The sequence below is a fragment of the Enoplosus armatus genome, chromosome 1, assembly GCF_043641665.1.
Source record: "Enoplosus armatus isolate fEnoArm2 chromosome 1, fEnoArm2.hap1, whole genome shotgun sequence".
NCBI lineage: Eukaryota > Metazoa > Chordata > Actinopteri > Centrarchiformes > Enoplosidae > Enoplosus > Enoplosus armatus.
Window position 1 is genome coordinate 1609482 of NC_092180.1, and position 20452 is coordinate 1629933.

General features: G+C 43.0%; 1 protein-coding gene across 1 annotated transcript in view; it reads right to left on the bottom strand.

The window, feature by feature from the left end:
- LOC139303391 (serine/threonine-protein kinase BRSK2-like) overlaps window positions 1-20452 on the bottom strand; it is a 103521-nt gene that overhangs the window by 11436 nt on the left and 71633 nt on the right. Inside the window, exons 6-14 of the mRNA XM_070927227.1 lie at window positions 16972-17005; window positions 16036-16104; window positions 13139-13285; window positions 12349-12380; window positions 10417-10581; window positions 10143-10240; window positions 9728-9881; window positions 6549-6608; window positions 2583-2643 (exon numbers count right to left, since the gene is read on the bottom strand). Of these exons, the coding sequence (XP_070783328.1) occupies window positions 2583-2643; window positions 6549-6608; window positions 9728-9881; window positions 10143-10240; window positions 10417-10581; window positions 12349-12380; window positions 13139-13285; window positions 16036-16104; window positions 16972-17005 (820 nt within the window). The remainder of the gene's footprint in view (window positions 1-2582; window positions 2644-6548; window positions 6609-9727; window positions 9882-10142; window positions 10241-10416; window positions 10582-12348; window positions 12381-13138; window positions 13286-16035; window positions 16105-16971; window positions 17006-20452) is intronic.

The following is a 20452-nucleotide window of genomic DNA, read 5'->3' on the forward strand; positions in this document are numbered from 1 at the left end:
ACAACGTAAATCATTTTCCTGACATCTGAGAAATACATTTTTGTGTCTGACAGCTGAACTAAAACCAACTAATCAATCACATCCAATAGAGCGACAGAATCACCGGCTACACATTCTTTACGTTCCCTTCAAATTAGGATTCTAGCCGACAGAACGTGTTCTTGATTTCTGTCCGATACATCGGTGCATCCCTAATTACCAGCGAGTGAACCAGCTTGAAAGCTAACGGATGTAGCTTCACCCTCCACCTGGGAAAGCGGCCAGAGTGCATGCACAGTGCTGATGCACAATGCTGTGGAATGAATGAGCAGATCACTGATCAGACAGGTCAGAACAGTTTGAACCCACAGCTGGACAAACAGCAGCAGCAGAGCAGACCTGAGGTGACCTGTCAGGCTGTTCTCAGAACAGCAGCAGAGAGCATGTGTGAGGACTGCTTTACATGAAGTGAAACGCTCATGTTGTTTCGATGGACAGGGAAGGTGTGTGTGTGTGTGTGTGTGTGAGACTGTTAACACCAGAAGTTCATTCTTAACACATCTCTATCACTTTGGGCCTCATGCAAGAACCTCTCGTACAAACAGATCGTTCAAGTCATGTCCAGTCAGTTTTTCTCCTCAGACCGGACCAAAGCCGTTACACAGACATGATGAACGTGATAAAATAGTGGAGCAGTTCAAGTAGAACCACAACATCCCTGGTTAGACTCCACAAAATGCTAAACAAAGAAAAATAAACTTAACGTTAAGATAAATATTCTGTTCACTTGTTTGTCTCGTTCCTCTCAAGAGTAAACCTGCTGCTGTCTTTCTCCTGTAAAGCACTTTGGATCGACTGTGTGTTGAGTCGAGTTTCCCTTTCAGCGTGATGTGCATCATCGTTTGCAAATTTACAGAGATGTTTGACAACTCTATTTCTTTCTTTTGCTATTTTGACGTGACGATGTAAAGAGTTTCACCCTCCAAGAGCCTCAGAGACGTGATGTTGATCGATGTCTAACTCCATGTCAAACTATTTGTACGGCGTTCTGCAATGACACGTTGACAGCTGGAATATTTTCTAGAAGCCTTGAATGGTAATTTGAGGCTGTCAGTCATGCTCATGATCAAATCTCACAAACACGCACGTCCTCACGAACAGGTGGCAATTATCAAGTTTGCCATCTTGGAACACTCAAGTCAATTCAGATGTATTTATAAGGAACGTTTGAAACAACACACGTTGACCAAAGTGCTGCACAGACCAGAGCACGAAGTTTGTTTTGAGCCGGGACTTGAAAGAGAGGGGGCAGATCTGATGGGGAGGGGGATGCTGTTCCACAGTCTTCTACAGCAAAGCTCGTACAAGCAAAGCTCACAGGAAAATGTTCTTGCGTGACTTTTCTCCATTCCTTTTGAAACTCTACATAATTAAACAAATGAACAGATAAGGAGAGTCTAACGTGCCTTGAAGAATAAAACAATGACATTCATTATAAAGTAAAAGTTCCTGCGTGCCTTCACAAGAGAGCGACTGTTTGATGACACACCGCCCGTGTCCTTGCTGAGGGTTGGCGTTAAACATGCGTGGCTTCAGCTAATCTGCAGCTGCATGAGAATCTGTTCTGTGTGGACATTAAATCGCCGGATCTCATCTGGAGTTTGGTGTCTGGCCTCCGATGGATCCGGTCCCGCTTCATCTAAAGCTGCGTGACGTACAGTGCAGCCTGACAGCAGCCGATGGTTCAGCTTCTAATTCTCATTTATTATTTTCATATGTATATATATATTAATAATAATGAGTCTGATATAACATGTCCACAAAGAAATAACAGTCTTAACCTGTGTCTTACTCTCATTAATCATTCAGAGTCCAGCATCTGAACTACTCTATTAGACCTGTTTGTTTCGACACTGCAATTATATATTTATTATTTAAAAGCTATTAAAATACAATTCACGTTTCTGCCTGCCCTCGTTGATAAACACCTCTGAGTTTAACGCAGGATCTTAAACAGCCTCTAAAAGGACCGTAACGTTCGTTCAACACCTCCGAACCTTCATGAAGGGAAGATTTACTGCATCAGACTGCATTAGTTTTAGGTTAGTGGAGCTAATAAACCTCCAGCTGAGAGCTGCTTACGTTTTACCTTAACTTCCACTTTGAAGTGGCAACAGAAGCTAAAGGTTAAAGGTCATTACTAAAACTATGAGGTCACTTCCACTATGACCCGTCATACTTTAGTGTTTCATGCACTGTTTAGGACATTTGGGGTGTTTTTTATTTCCCCTTACAAATATTTCTTTTGATAATACTGATAATAATTTGATGACACTGCGTACCCTAATCTAATCAGATTTAACCTTTCAGTCATTTACATTCTGACCTTCCTCACTCATCAAATCGATTCGGACATGTCTTGCAGGTATGCATGCTACGTGACGTCCAACAGGCTTTCACTGAAGGCCACAGTGGAGTGTGTATGAGCTGCTGATGAGAAGTGAATGGAGATCTGTGTGTGAGCGTAACAACATACCAGCAGAGCCAGTCAGTGAGGTGCATTGTGGGAGACCGATCAGTGGGTGGGAAGGACAGACACTTACCCTGGGGCTGCTGAGAGGACTGGTGGACAGACCGGAGGACGCTCCGCTGATGGACCGCGATCTACACAAACACACACAAAGTAAAATCAACACACAATAAACTGCACAGTACACAACACACACACACACACACACACACACACACACACACACACACACACACACACACACACACACCTTCCCCAAACCTCTGTGTGTAGTTGTTTTAGAAAAACTAAAGTGAACTCAGACGAGACGTCGTCCCTCTCGCTCTCCTCTGGTCCTCACTCTTTACCGCCGACTTCACAAAGTGTTTAGTTTAGTGTATTTTAGTTTTATTCACATCAACCTCACACAGCCGCATGTCTCACTGACGATCAATCAAACCCAGATCAGTGAACGTTTTAATCAGCTGAACCTTGTTAGCATCTAAACACCCAGAACAGCAACTTGGATAAGAAGGAATCACCAACTTCTTTAGGGTTCATCCTCTGAGGAACGCGCATGTCTGTGCTAAACTTCGTGGCCGTCCATCCAACAGATTTTCTAGTCTGGAATAAAATGTTGAACCGACAGAACGACAGCGACATCCACAGAGCGAGGCTGCCCACAGAGGGTGCGCAGCGTGAACAGAGCCTGCAGTGGCTTTCTGTGTCCACAGTTCGTAGCGGATGTTAGCTTGTGTGTGGCTAACACGTCTGGTTAAGAGAGTCAGAGTCATCACACACGGGGTGATTCCTGTTAACACTCAGACACGAGCAACATCCTGGGTCAAAGTCAATATCTATAAATAGTTCAGACATGTCAGCGTGCGCGCACACACACACACACACACACACACACACACACACACACACACACACACTGTAAAATTCATTAGCACTGTTTCTCTTTTCTTCTCTTCATGAGCTTTTCCATTTTTCATTTACGTATCATTAATTTTTCATGTCTCCCTCCTTCCTCCTCTCTCTATTTTATCCAAATGGCATCTCTTTCTGGATCACCCCTCTCACTCACACACACACACACACACACACACACACACACACTAACACACACACACACACACACACTTTTACCAAAGACCATACAGCCTGCTGATGTCTTTGAGGACTTTGGGATTTAATTGCCCATAGACAATTTGGCTTTGTTGGAAGTGAAAAATGAAAACAGTAAATCATAATTAAATATGCTTGAAGACACACACACACACACACACACACACACACACACACACACACAGGAGGGATGACATCACTGGCATTAAATCAGCAGCTGTGTTGTTGTCGTCGTCGTCACATGAGACGACTTCAAAACAGTTTTCAGTCGGAGCCCATGAACGTGTTCAGCAGTAATGGTGGTAATTTTGTTCTAATATAATCTTCATTGTAACTGTGATTGCCTCTTTCCTTTGTGTCTCTCTTGTTCCTCACAATAACCCGTCACGGGACATGTTGTAAAAGGCGTTTGTGTTTCTCTGAGCGTCGTCTCCGTACAAAGTCATGAATGGAACGACTGACAGATGAAGAAGATCGCGTCGATCGTGTTGAAACCAGTTTAGTGATGCGGCGAATGTCTCCTGATTGTTTTTGTTGTTGTTGTTTTAGAGAGCAAGTCGTCCTTCAGGGCCTGGCCTTCGTGTTTTTCACGTTTGGATTTCTGTCTTTAGTGACACTATGGTGTCGTATGATCTACAGCAGGATAATGAAATATATGTTAAGTCCAATCCATGTGACATCTCCCTGTAAATACTCGTGTAAACCACTTTTTATTTATGCTCACATGGACTTTATGTATCATGTAGGTTATAAATCTACAATTCAAATTGCATGAATGCATTCGTAATTCTATATAGTGATTTTCGTTGTACTGTGTCCATTGTCTCACAGAACAATAAAGTTGTGTGAATCTAGTATTTGAAGGTTCCCTGTGGAGTTTTGGTGAGTAACACTGAATGTAAGCAGAGCGCCTTTAACACGATCTACTAACTAATCATTGAGGGGAATCTGAGCGACTGTAGCTTCAGTCAGCTAACATGTGATAGATGACTGATGGTAAAACTGGTAAAAATGATTCTATTCACAGTGTCTGTTGGTGTTATTCTATATTCTTCTTAATGTCATTTCATTGGATTTGTTGACAACAAGAAAAATGTAAATTATCACCAGGCAAAATAATAAAATCACCTTTTGCTGATCAGAGTCATGCGTTCTGTATCTAATATTGAGGAAGCGAGCGGCTGCCAGCACACAGCGACGCTCCAGTAATGATGGTGAGGAGACTCTCCACACCGTCAGACACTTCAGACAGGAGCTTCTATTAACACGCGACTCGTTAAGTGAGACACCCGTCCAGTCCGCAATCAGGAAGCTGGTGCCGGCTCGTCTTTGAAATCTGGAAATTAATTCGTGGTTTATCGCTGGCGATGTGTGTTAGAGAGGCAGCGTCAGAGGAGAACGCAACAAGCTTCATTTTATGGATCTCCCCAATTAGATGATGAGCGAGATAAAGGACGATTCAGAGGGCGTGAGAGCCTCATTTCCATCTCCTGTTTGTGCTCCATCTGCAATTAATTTATGCTAATCTCCATCAGGGCCGCGAATACATCGACAAACTGTGTTTCCCCGGCGCAAGGTCAGCCACACAGGGAGGCTGGAGACGGCACGAACGATGAGAATTACCTCTCCAACAGACTGGCACAAACAAACATACCCCCCCCCCCAAACACACACACACACTCACACAGACAATGAGGAGAGAAGATGGGTGGAAGGGAGGAAGGAAGGAGGGGGAGCCAGAGAAGGAAAAGTTGACCTAAAAATTCTCTTGGCCCCCGAGGGCTGAGGGAGTAACGTCAAAGAGGAGAGTGTGCTATTTTCCTGATTTCACAGAGAAGAAAATGTTCTGCTGCTTCTCTCCAGTAAACACACAGATCCAGTCTTACTGTTCATTTACCTCGAATATGTGTGTTGCTAACAAGCTGTTTGGATCTAATTTAATGCTGATGCTTTTCACTGTCTGGTGAAAGAGATCAAACACAGATCAGATATGTATTAAAAATCAACCAAACCAGTAAAATGCAATCGCATGTTTTATCAGGGCAACATTCATACGTGGGAATAAACCTGAAGTCGTGTTAATTGCTTTGTTTTTTCCTTTTAGCTCTGGTTTGTTCTCCATCAACTCCTGAGAGAAATAACTGTCTCTTCGGCAGCTCGTCTCTGACGGTGTCTGTCTGCTGCTGAGTGCTGTACACTGGCTTTATCACGGACAGGACATGTGCTGAAACTAGCAGCTGAAAGAGGCTAAAAAGCTCTGCAGACGTCGGGGGTCAAACGGCGCCCTGTGATTGAGCGGTAATGAGGTAATACGGTATGGAGAGCGGTGTGGTTGTTGTTGGCAGCACTTCGGGCCACTTCATAGACTACAGTGTCCCGCGCAAGTCAAGTATCAGCACTGAGTATCTGAATAAAACACGGACGTACTGCGTAAACTGCTCAAAGTAACAACAACTTAACGATTATTGTGATGACTAAACACAGTGATGAACTCTGCCAGCGACATCATTTGAACCTGTTTCTAAGGCAATAAAGTCACATTTTAAATTTTACAAAGCAGCCATTTTTGTCTTGTTTCAAGTTATTCTTGAAAACAGGTTCAAATCATTTCACAGAACTGCAGATTTTCTGCGTTTTTCTGCAGATTTCTGAGATTTGTTGTTTGTAACATCATGTGATCTCTGATGTTTTACTTACATATTGTTTCATTTTTGTTGGAAAGTAAAAGGAAATGTAAAAGACAGATTTCTACAGTGACGTATGTTAACAGGTTACTTCTAATAGAGAGAGAGCTAAAATAACATGCTACATTTAAAAGTGAAAGACAAAGACACAAAACTAAACTAATGGAGGGTGAAAACGAAGGAACACGATGGATCTGACACGACATACAAACTGAGGAAACACGACGAACGGAGCCGACCAATACCTTTCTTCCTTGCTGCAGTTAGCGTTTGTGATATCCAAGCTTTTACTGAAAACAGATTTGCTAAAAAGGGGGCAGACAGAAAATCAAGAGACAGACAGAAAGGCAGTCACATAAGGGGAATCCTAATGTACAGCATGCAGCACTAAAAAACAAACAGAACTTTAACTTTAAAAAAAAAATCCACCATGACACAAAGAGCAACACCAGAACTCAGCACATGCACAGACTGAAAATCAGAGGACAAAAACCAGGAGGAGGAACACATTCATGGGTCATGCTCGAGTCAGTGGGACATTCAACACGCAGAAACTGTATGTTTCCATCTGCTGGAACTTGTTTACACGTGATGTTCAGGTTTATTATCTCTGCTGAATCACTCATCTGCGAGGAGAGACCCTCAGTGATGTAATAACAGCACAGCAGCCAGCAGCTACGCCTTGCTATGCTATGCTATGCTACACTACAAGCTGATCCACCTGAGACCTGGTTTACACACAGTTAGGAGACATGAGTCAAATACTGGGTGAACTTACTGTCCCGTTATCGAGCTCATGAGCTTTGTAAATGATAATTTTTTCCTACTTCAGAAACGTTTTATTGAATGAAATGATGCTCAATCCTGAGAACAAAACATCAGGGGGAATAAACAACGCAGGAAAGAGAACATAGAAAGAAGCTCGGAGAGCCGTTGTGAAATACACAGCTGCCGAATGGTTTCACACTCGACATACAGTCTGTGGTATATATAGCACATCAGCGTCTTCATCAGTATTCTGTCCAACTTCAACCTGAGCAGACGTCTCATTAGCCAGAACAAGTGGAACACCTGTGTGTGTGTTCAGGGCCTTTAAGGGATGTTTGACTCTATAAACATTACATCTGGTGTTTCTGCCTCCCCAGGATGAAACCTGCCGACTTTATGTTCAGATAGTTTAAAACAAAACACTTCCAACGGCAATTCAGTCCAACATTTAAGAACTAAAGGTCCATCTTATTAGTGTTAATCAGCAGTATTTATCTGGATCCTAACTCTGTCTGTTGTCCCTGAACACACCATACATGCCAAATATTTTATATATATATACACACACATACAGTATATCTACCATCAGTCAAACTGTCTCTGCTGTCTGAGCCTCAGCTCCACATTCTATCCCGACTTGAATGCAGATCTGACTTCCTGTCGCTCTGCTTGTACAGATGTCATTTGTGTGAAATGACTCAGTCTCACTTTGAAGAGTTTAAATGATGAAGATTATGAAGGCTCAGCTGACCTGGAGGAGGTGGACGGTAAAACTCTTCTTCTTCTTCTTCATGAATGTCGCAGCGCTCTGACCGGCCCTCTCAGAGGAGCTCATGACAGTCAGATGAATGCAGATTCAGGAGTTTGACCTCGGCTCAACCTCTGACCAAACCTTCATCCACACGCTTTTATGTAATGTCACGTCATCCTTCATCTTTTCTTATGTTTTTCTTTTAATCTTTTATGGTCCATCTTTTATTTAGTGTTTACTGTATTGCCTTACATCACGACTCTTTACTCGTTCACTGTCTGTCAAAGTACTTTGAAAAACTTCTAAATCCCAGGCTGTTACTCAGCGAGCTGCATGATGCTGCGGAGAGAGAATGACGCCTCTCCGTTTCAGTCTTCATTAGATATGTACATTTAATGTTGTCCACATACTAATATTCATAGATGCAGTTCAGAAACACAACAAACACCGACTGCCTGAAGTCACTCAGTTAGTGAACACAAACAGGTTTTATATGCTCATTAACTGTGTTAGTGTGTACTTTACATCACAGCTAACCCTTCTCGACAGCATACAGCAGAGGCAGAGGGAGTTCAGCTAAATGTATTAGGGAGTATTAGGGAGGAGGAGGTGGTGTTGGATGGTTGCCTGTACAAACAGTGTGACTGGAGGTGTCATGTCCTACCAACAGTGAATGTTTGTTTTAGCCAGGCCGATGATCTTCACCTAACTTAAGTTGTTTTAGTTGCCCAAACGTAACTAAACCTCAACCACAGCAGAAAATACTCATGCAAAGTTCTTCATGGTCGTTTGTATAATAGTTTCAGGAGGAACCAATAAAAAACTCTCTTGCTGATTTGGACGGCAGAAGAAGGCTCATACGGGAAGCTGATTATGAGACGTGACTAACAGCCGATTCGATCATTCAGGAAGAAGAACAAATGGCCGACTGGACAAAAATGAAAACACTACAGTGAATTAGTTTCAGTAAGTGGACTGAAACATGAAGGGAACTCTGGAATAGTTTTTGCCTTTAAAGGTACTTCAGGGTACAAAGGATTATACATGTAATATATATATATATATATATATAAAGGTGAAGCATGCAGCTTCCACTTCCAGGTTTCATTGAGTTTGTTTTGTTTGTGCCACCTGATTTACATAAATTGCTCCATAACTGAGAAGAAAAATCAAGGTTTGGCATGCGAGATGCAGAGCGGTCCTTTTCAGACATTAGGACTCTTTGATAAACCCTGACTGTCCGAGTTACAGCCTCCTGCATTCTGTTGGTCCCAACAACACAAACATCAGCAGTCACTTTATGCACCAACTTGCCAAATACATTTCAGGTTCAGAGCTTCTTGAACCAGGATGCCTCCTGTCCTCTTTGACTGCATGCTCCATGCACACTTCACACACACGAAGCACAAACCTGAGAATCCTGTTCATGCATTTTAACAGTTGTTATGATTTTCCACCAGAGCTAAGAGCACTCGGTTAGTCTCTGGCAGAGAGGCTGAAACAGGAGTTTAGGCCAGGTCTCGTGTGATACGTACTGCACATCTTGAACCGAGAATGATGCGTCATGTATTTAACCGCAGTTCGGCGAAGGAGGGAAGGATTTACAACTGTGGACAGACCTCACAGAGGACAAGAACTGGACTGAGGTCGCACTGAGGGCAAACAGACGGCGTATGTGACATCAATTTGAGAAAGGACCAGTCAGATGTTGATGAAGTGCTGCTGAGCTGCACCTCCTTCCCGAACTTCGCTGAACTGGGATTAAATACATTATTTATCAGAGCTGATAATAACCATCATCAGTTACACTTTGAACAACAGCAAATACTCTCGATGGACCTGTGTGTGTGTGTCAGACATGTTTGTCCATGCTCATGAGCACACGTGCAGATCTCCACCTCTTACCTCTGACCGTGGGTCGCCATGTCGATGGCTCGTCGGACCGGTACCGGAGATCCTCCCTCCGTGACACTCAGCACCTCCATGGACTTCCTCTCCGGTCTCCGCTTACCGTGGCGGCTCAGCATGGGCGAGTCCACGCGCTTCCTGGGAGGGTCTGCTGAGCGAGGCCAGGGTCAGGTCAGGGGTCAAAGGTCAACGAAGGGATAACACAAAGACAGAAACTAGTCAGAAAAGCAAATCGTCAAAAGTCTATTTATCAGCGATTAAAGAAAAGGTGCTTTCATTCCTTTTATCAGTTGAAGAAATGTTGAAACCCTAAAAGGATGATGTCAGAATCATTGTACAGAATCATGAGCTACCAATTCAAAATAAGTCTCTTTTGTTTGTTGCTGTGTTTCATTCAGCTGGACTGGCATACCAATCTCATTGCGTGGCGGCAGGTTCTGGTCCTCGTGGCTGGGATACCTCTCCTTACGGTCCAGCAGCAGGAAGTAGATCATCTTCTCCTGGTTGTCACTGGAGAGAGACGACAGTCAGAGAGCGCCCATTGGTTAAGAGCGGGACAGTGAGATGCTCCATCATCACAAGACACATTAAATAGAAGAATTCATCAAACTGACAATTCCTCATCCGTCTCATACCCCCCCACCACCACCCCCCCCTTTAATCTGCTCCTCCTCCCCCTCACTCACTCCTCAGACAGCAGGTCTTTGGTCAGTTTGTCCTTGTCTCTGAAGCAGCCCAGAGAGTGCATGCTCTCCAGGACGTCGGGGTCGATCTCCTCGGCTGAGGCCAGCATCCTGATGGCCACCTTCCTGGGGACGGGCTGCTCCGGCTCCGGCTCGTTCTTTCCAGCTCTGCAACGCAACACATGCAGCTAACCGAGGAGCCCCGACTGGCACTGAGCTTAGCCGTTTTTTCATGTAGAGAAATTTAGACTTATGTTGCCAACAGCTGGCAGCTTTTGCCTTTGAAGACCTTTCTTGTAAGAACAAATGATTTCCCTCAAAATGTGAATCATGTTAGGGTGGGGGACACCTCTAATAGAGCACATTAAGTAGCTGAAACCTGAAGGGAGGCGTGCTCTACTGCACATGACTTCCTGATAAGCAAGCAAACAAGTATAACAACCTGAGCGGGAAGCAGGAGCACTAAAGCATGACGGATATGCAGCGTGGCAACAGTGTCTGTAGATTGTTGCTTCCAGGGCAACTCGACGAATACAAAACAATCCACACTGACAGGATCAATAAAGGGAACAGTGGGATACATTTCAACCTTGATATTAAGAGCGTGGGATTCACCTGAGTAATAAAAGGGTGTGACTATAAAAAAATAATAAGTAGAATATAAGTAGAAAAAATGTAAAAAGAGGTGAACTATAATGACGTGAGTATGAAGAATAATGTCAGTGCAATTTATTCTGTCACTTTTCTGATAATACTAATAATACTAATATATAATAAATGAATAATACCATACATAATACCACCTGGGGCCAGTAACAAGTAATCAGTATAATTACGGAGATTATAATCAGGTCATACACAAAAACGCTGCATAGCCATCATGCTAAAGCGCTCCTGCTTCCTTTTGAAGTTAATATACTTATTAAACTTCAATCTGAGGCCTCGGGCAATAATTTATGAGAGGAAGGCAGAACACGTTTCTACGACACTAAATCACCTTCCTTTACTTTCTTTTCTGGAATATTTCCTACAACGTAACAATAATAACATAATAAGACATTAATAATAATAATTATAATAATAAAGGGATAACAAATAAAATGATCACTCTTCAGTTGAACTGGTCACAACTGGTGTCCCAGTTAATTAAAAGAATCAGTGATTCTCAGGCCTTGTGGCGTTTTGTAACTTTTAATCTAATCCAATCCATTTTATTACAGTTTGGGTTTTATTTTTGTCACTTCTGCCCTCGTTTCCATCAGTGATAGTAACACAGGACTCGCCAGGTTCACGGTTTACAGCTGGACGCTAAAAAGACGTCTGATGGGTCAGAGACACGTCTTCGGGAGGAGAGAACAAACTGTCTGTTGTAAACATGGCTCGCAGTTTTCACACCAGTCTGACTTCTGTGTAGTGACGTCAGCGTGCTGTTGGAGTCTGATGTCTGTTGTTATTACTGATGGGACTGATGGACAAAACCACAGAAACAGGACCCAAACTGTAGTAAACCCAGTGACAGACGTCTCAAACTGTAAGTGCTGGTAACGTTAAAGTAAAAGCAAAATTTCACTTTACTGATGCTTTGATTGAGCCGTCAGTGTAATTTCAAATTAATAACAGAATTCTGCTTTTTGAAACCCAGAAATAGTAAATCCATTAGAGATCAGAGGTCCATTAGGAGCTGGAGTGTCCTGATGTTTGAGCTGCCCTCTCAGCTTCTTAACAAATAGAGCTCTCACTCTCAAGACTAATGGTCCTGCTTCTTCTCCGAGAGGCCTCCATCAGACGTTTCAAAACCTGCCTTTGATGAGGGGATCATTATTCTGCATTACCTGCCGCTGCATTTTTCTTTTATCAACTCCCGTGACGTGGACATGCATACAAACTCTCAAAGAAGGACAGAAACAGGAAAAACATGGACAGGTGGATACTTACAGGTACCACGTGTGCTTCTGGATCTGCTCTAACTGTAACAGAAATCAGAAGAGGAAATAAACATTAAGATGGTAAGATGCTTATGTTGAACAGACTTTCCCTGGCGTGACGTGTTTCTGCATGTTTGTTACGGCACTTCAGGACTAATTTCATGTTTTTGTTCAGTCCTCTAAAAGTGTTGAACTCATGAAGTTGAATAAAGCTGAACTAAAACATGACGGGGTCACACAAGGACCAAAAGTCTGTCTCAACGTCTACAGCGCCGAGCAGATGTCAGGAACTCAAACTCCTTCAACAAGGTTATAGATGTCTATTACAGAGCTGACTTACTCCAGTAACATTTGATTCTACAAAACCTTTAATTTGTCCTCTGACTCAACGAGGACCTCTGTTGGAAACGTTTGGTGTTATATTTAGCAGCAGGTGAGTTTAGGTCAGAGTCACGGACGACTGTCCCTTTAAGGTGAACTGCGTCATTTATACGATTTCAAACTAACTGCAGACAAAACATAAGTGACGGCACATTATCTAAATACACCCTTTGTTATTTTTGAGATGTTTCTATTCTCAGCCAAAACCATTCTCGGCCCGAGATGAAAAGATTTTATGCAGCACTGCAGCTGCAGGGCCAGTCACGGTGCAACTCTGCTAAATTTAGCCTGAGCAGCCCCTGAGGCAACAGACCAGACTGTAGGAATACAAACTGAGCACGGGTCTACTGATGGAAGAGTTCAGCCCAGTCCTGCCCTGCAGCCAGACGGGGCGGGGCGGGGCGGGGAGGGGCGCTTACCGTGAACCTCTTGCTGGCGTCCACTTCAATCATACCGCGCAGAAGGTTCTGACAATCTGGAGGGATGAAGTGTGGCATGTGGAAAACTCCCAGCTTCACCTTCTCCAAAAGATTCCTCAGGTTGTCATCGTCGAAAGGCAGGGCGCCCTGGAGCAGCAGGAGAGGAGGATGGTGACATTTAGATTCATCTAAAGATATTCACGTTCATGTATATACACCACGTCGTCTGTGCAGCTGCAACAAACCAATAACACGTTTTGAAAAGGAGAAACAGCTCCTTCAGTATACGACGTTTATTCCCCCTCAGAGTCCAGCGGACATCTCTCGCTGCGAGACTCCGGAGCGGATCAGGAATTATGATCGGACACCATTATCATATAACTCAAACTATTTCTAGAACTATTCCTGGACATTTCATCCATTCTTCATTCAAACTTTATATATTTATGCTTGTGTGGTACAGTTTTTGTGCTGTAGCATAGTAACAGTATACAGTAACACAGATAAGACTTCCTTTCACTCATGTGTTGCACAATAACTTGTACTTCTCACATCCCTTTATTAATTTTACTTTTCTATTCTATTCTATTTTAGTATGTACATATGAAGTATATGTATGCAATGTGTTTATATTTTACTGTGTATCACCTGATGATTTGTTCCAGTGTGGTATTTTCCTGAGAATTAGAAACGTTTGTGTAGCGATGAATAATGTAGACTGATGGTGGCGCTGCAGGAGAGGTTGGACGTTCCCAAAACACACAAGATGATGATGATCCACAGCTAATTCAAGACAATCTCATGGACCAAAGTGGGTTCCTGCCTGAAGGTGGCACTAGAGGAAAGGTCAGGGGGTCACGACAATCATTAGGGATAATCCACTAGGGCTTGTGAATGTCTACAGTATCTTCTGTGGCCAGCAGTTGTTGAGAGCTCTCAGACAAACACAGCAAAAGAAGCTGGAGATAAGAAAACTGAGGCATCAAACCGCCCCGTCGCCGACACCCGTCAGGTGTTCGCTGAGAGATCATCTGCATTTTGAGGAAGAAGAGGACTGGAAGCAGTTTGTGAGAGATATCGGTCATCAGAGTCAGTGATGATGAAGCAGTTTGTACCGCAGCCAGCCGGCTCTGCCTCTGCTCTCCAGCTGGGGAGCGCGCTCAGTGACGTGATGACTGATACCGTTTCCTCCTCATTGAAAAGGAGCAGGACGGAGGCAGATGGCCGCTGACACAGCGTGGGAAGTCAAAACGACACAAGTGGAGAGATTTATCTTCACATGATGAGTGTGTTACGTGCTCCGTCTTCATCAAGAGAAGAACACGCATGTGTGCACATGGAACAACACACACTCTCTTGTCTTTGTCGCATTTGCTGCTTGTGATGTATAACATGCTAACATGCTGACGTTGCTGATGATTCCCACAGTGAAAAGCAGTACATCATGAAGCAAAGTGCTGGACCGACAATGGCTTTACCATCCGTAGCATCCTGACGCTAACGTGGCTAAAATAATCGATATTAGTGACAATAGTACTTATTTGCATATTTGTTTCTTTATCTAATGATCTACTTTGCATTTTCTTCTTCGTTGTAAAGTTCTGTACATGTCCAGAGTTTGATTCCAGCCAGCTATGTGTCGATCATTTGTTTTGTGGGAATTTTACATGAAAGATTTATCTCTGGATGGTTTAACGCTGAGCTGCGTCATTGAGTCCTCCTCCTCCTCCTCCTCCTCCTCCTCCTCCTCAGTCATAATCCATCCTTTTTTCACAGCTGATGGAAGTTTAAAGCTCGTCTGGGTGTGAAATTCAGTTTTACAGATTTGATTCTGTTTTGGGAAAATGTTTGTCGGTGGCCAGACAGACGAACACATGCTGACAAGTTAGATGATGAAGGCGTGTTAGTTAAGTTTCATATCTGCACTCATTTCATTTCAATGTCATTCGGTTTCAATGTTTTAATGGTACATAACACGTTTCCAGCATCCCATCTTTAATCTAGCCCACCTGGTGTAAGAAACACAGGCTGGTTGTGAAGGGGCCGGCAGGTCTTCAGCTCTCACGCTCACATGTTGCCTTCATGCAGTGGCCTCCAGTATTAACGATAACATAAGTTCCTGCTGCTGTATTTGGATGTTAACCTTTCCATTCCATTGAAAAGTGCTGTTGTCAGGTAGTTTGTTTTGAGTGACCTCCCTCTTCACCTTGGATACTCTGCTGGGAACAACTGCTTCACAAATAAAGAGTTCATTCAGCATAAATATTTGCCTCAGGAACAAACTAGATCAACTTCTCCTTCTCTTCCCCCTGCAACACTGCATCAGACCGGGTTCTCCTGCGACAGCATAATTTGAATTACAAATCGGCTAATACACTCTGAGGGGGAAAGTCTAAAAGAGCTATCAGTCCAGTTATACGTCCTGCAGCTACGCTACATATGTAAATATCACTTTTCCCCAAAGAAACGACTGAATCTGAAGCATCCAGGATGTACAGTATGTACACTGCAGGTCCACATTTTAACCTTCCAAGTAAGCCACATAATTTAGCCTGGGTAGCTAACTTGGAGCTAAGCAGTTACCTTCAGCAAAGGTTCAAATAGATTAAGTGAAGTTATAAAGGAATCGAGACATTTGAAAGCCGTCCAGCGCGTTTACTTGGATGCAGGTAAACTCCTTGCTAAATGAAGAGTTGTGCGTATACTGAGATAGACTCATATGTGAGAGCACGAAACATCAAGCTCGTTTCCATCCACCTGTTTTCACGCCAGAAATCTGAGCTTTGACTGGAGCTCTTTTAATGACGTCAGGCACAACCTGAAGCCTGTTTTAGTCCCACTTTCAGGAACAAGGTCAGTTTATTTGCAGCTGTTTTGGCGCAGCAGCCGTCACTCACCACTAAAAGTGCAAAGAGGATGACTCCACAGCTCCATGCATCTGCTTTCCTCCCGTCGTACTTCTCTCCCTGGTGAAGACAGACAGAGATGAGCCTCACATCATAAACTCAAAAACAAACAGAAGTGTTTGCAACAATCACTCTGAGGCTGTTTCCCAAACTGCAAATCCCCTCGACTGCTCTGAGCCTCGGCACCTTAATGCAAAGATCCATCCACATGCGGATATTCCTGCCGACTGCACTGCAGGACTTATTTTGGGATGAAGTGTTTGAATTTTCTTTTTCTGGTGTACTGGATGTCAGTTAGTCATTTCCTATTTCCCAAAAGGCAAACGTAGACATAAGCTTTGTCCCTTTCTGTCAAGGTGCTGCTGAATTATAACTCCTCACTGTGTTACTGTGATATTCTTGTAACATTTATTTTGAAAATCAATCATATTCAAATTTTAAATATGAATTTCACCTGTTTAAAATCAGATAAAATGTCACATGATACATGTCCTTCCCGTCCGTTTCAGGCAAATTATATAACCAAACACATACTGAGTAAAGTCAAGCTCTTTATGTGTGTGTGTGTGTGTGTGTGTGTGTGTTTGTGTGTGTGTGTGTGTGTGTGTGTGTGTGTGTGTGTGTGTGTGTGTGTGCGTGTGTGTGTGTGTGTGTGTGTGTGTGTGCGTGAACATGTCCACAGGAATACGAGGAAATACAGAAACAAACTGGACAAAGAAATGCAAGACTGCATGACAAATAGCTAATCTTTTAAGTGTGTTTAAAGTGTATTTCAGCTCAGAGGAGGGGGAAGGGGCCAAGACCGGAGAAGCGAGCGCAGTGAATGCAGAGAGGATGGAGCGGTGATGTAAGAGCCATTCAGGAGAGTGCGGTCGGAGCCGCTATTACTGAGAGACAGAAACACAGAGAGACCAAGAGAGCACTTACCCTGATAACCTCTGGGCAGGCGTAGTGCGGAGATCTGTAAAAGAGGCAAAGAGGCGGTTATGCTGGAAAGGACTCACAAAGTCCACATACAATATTACACAACAGCACAGAGGAAACAGCCAGCAGCCGATACGCTGAGGAACAAGTGACCAGGTGAATCTCAGCACAACCTTCTGACATAAGGCTCAAGAAACATGAACCACTTTAACCAAAACTCCATCAAAGTATGAAACTTTTCTGTCTCACGTGGGTTATGCTTTCGGTGGCTAAGTGAGTGTTACGTAACATGAAATGGCCTCAGTCCAAATTCCTGTGATGATGGCTCATCCTGTTGAATAACATATGACAGCATCCAGCACTGGTTCCACAATGTGACACGATTTCAAGGCAAACAACAGTGGAGGTAGTAAAAGTACTTTATTCAAAGGGCCAAAAGAATGTTTCCGCTCATTTTAGCTGCTTAACTACAAATCATGTGTACATCATCTTCAAATACATGCTGCTGTTTATTTGTTCCTGTAGCCACCGATTTCCACTCAAAGTATTGTGCTTTGTACATTTTTAAGGTACTTTTACTTTACTTAAGAGTTTAGATTTTACTGTACTTCTTTACTTTACTGTAGTTCCACTTGTGTACTTTTTCTTAAACATTAACATGCTGCTTACATAGTAATGCATAGATAATGATAATCCAATAAGCACGGCATTAAACTATAACACTAATATAACTTAGACTTGATTGATTATACGACACAAGCAAGTGTCAAAAGTCTGCAGGAATAAGTGGAAATAGTCTGAACTGTCTGGATGTCTGAAATAACACAGAAAATACCTCCAGGTTTCTAAAACACAGCAGCAGGTTTGTGTGATTTGTAGTAAACTGGTTAGAAACCAGCAAGAAAACGTTACGTTACGTAAAACTTTTTACAAAACAACAGGAAATACAAAGTGCTTCACAGGAGGAAGTAAAGAGAGTGAGGGAATAAAAGAGACAGAGAAGACAATACAAACATTTGTACAAACCACAAAATATACGTTACAAAATCAAGAAAAAGCCAGAAACAGCAAGTGGGTTTGCTTTTTAAATAAGTGCCCTGATTTAGATGATGACCTTGAAAGAGACCAGGGCTCCCCTTTAAGACAGGTCTGTCCATCTCTTCCCTACGTGTCCAACCGGGAGTCATGTGTGATCTAACATGCTCCTTAAAGGAAAAAGTAACAATGCGACAGTGGAGAAAAGTATGTGTTACTACTGAAAGTACAATTACTGATCGTGAAGAAGAGCCGCTCAGTTCTGCTGTTGGATAGAACTCTTCAGTTTTGGGGATCTCCATGACTTCAGATCAGTTGAGAAAGGAGGAAATAAAGACCAGAAGTAACGAAGGAGGACTGCAGATAAAGTGAAATCAGTAAAGGGTCACATATTGGGGGAGCCAGAGATCAGGTGGTCTTCTGAATAATCAATAATCACACACGCTGCAGTGATGACGCCCGTCTGGTCTTCCTCTGTGTGGATTCATCGCAACAAACGAAGCGGAGAGCACGACTCTTCTAACAGCGTCTCATCGAAACGAAAGCAAACACACACTCCATCAGTGCCAACATCATACTTAATTATGCTAATGTATGTAAAACTACTCAAACACAGACGTGTCAAAACACACTAACTGCAATCTAATTACACCAGAGCAAACGCTCATCCTTCCTGCTGGAGGCGACTTGTCCGCAGTCGCCGCTGAGTGACATTTAATAAATTCCATTAACGTCACATGAAGTGGAAGAGTCATCTGGCTTGTTACTCCTGCGAGATATTTACAGGATCCATCAGAGGTTCTTCATAAAAAAACCGTCTGCATCACTGAAGTATGGAAGAGCAATGTGGCAGATGGACGCTGATCAGTTCTGTTATCAGTACGTTTCTGTACACATGGACACCCCTCAGCGTTTATTCAGCCAGTCAGTTTTCAGGTCAAAAGACGTCTGGCATTTAAAACTGGGATAAATATGAGTTTGACAAGAGCCGGAGGACCAACTCTGACGAGGGTCCCTTGGTTTAAATATTTTTAACATGTTTTTTATTGGGGTTTTTTTGTGATGGTGAAGCTCTTTGTAAGCCCGGCTTTGAAAAGTTCTACATGACTAAATATTTGATTTGAGCGTTTCACATGATCCTCATTAACACATTAAGCGACAGTCAGCACATTAAGGTCAAGAATTAACTGTCGAGATCAATTTTGAAGTCAACATGGATGAAAAGGCCTGGAGGTGAATTTCAACGACAACAGAGCAAACTCCATCTGTCGAGGAGGACTGTGCGATTCAGTCAAAAGCTCAGGAACAAGAGAGTGAGTGGATCTTAAATTTGTTCATATAGTAGAACAGTAGTTTCAACGTGTCATTAGGATCTTCCTTTATTTTTCAAAAAGGATTGGTTGAGTTTTAACATAGATATAATCTTTTGACCTTTAAGTCATCAAATGAATTCTAACCGGGAACTTAGAGGATCTGATCCGACTGTCATTTTTGCTTCATTAACTCGCCTCTAAAGGTTTGACTGATACAAACAGCCCTTAGTGGCTCGTGATGAATCACCATAAAAACTGAAGTAATTCGTTTTGAGTGAGTTTCCCAGCTGGGCCATCAAAACATATAGAAATAAAAAATGTATATTGATATCAACAAACTCTACCGTGCTGCATTATTTGAGGGGTACTGTTTGAATTATAATGAGGACTAATGACTAATAACTGTCGGCAGAACATTCTGCCCGGTAACACCACGTTCTTCTTCTTCTCTCTCTCCCGCTTTGTGCAGCTTTTCTGAGCCGGAGGAGTCGGGCTTTAGCTGTTCCACATGACTGACTCCGTGAAACACTGGTTGGCCTGCGGTTAACTGTGGTGAGCCGGGACTCATTGGATCAGCCTGTATCCTACAGAGCTTTCTAAAGCCTGTGGAACAAACAGCCGGGACCTTACAAATTGAAAGATTTCTACTGTTTCAACAGGCACACGGCATCTTTACACAACAGCCCAAATCAACAAGACACACGTCTCACTGAAGCTCAGGTGTGCTGCTTTACAGCGGCACTCGATATGTTTTTATATTAGCAATGAGAGGGGGCTGCTTGCACTGATGAACCCATACAGACTCATCACCAACTCTTTAAGCTCTTTTATCTCCTTGTTTTGGTTTTCCCATCTGGTCTGATAAACCCCCTGTACCCCGCCTGCCCAGCACCAAGCATCAGACGGACACAGTTAGAGACGAGCTGGTGGAGAAACTGGAATATCAAGCAGCTGAAAAGCCTGACATTTCCCTCACATCCCAGTTGGTGGAGACAAAACAGAGCTAAAGGACTTGTATTATCATCATAATGAGGACACAAACACAACTTTTAATGACTAATAATGTCGCTCTGTGTCTTGGTACCTTTATTCCCTTAAGATTCAGCTTTACTGCCTTTACTTTATTTCCTTTAGGA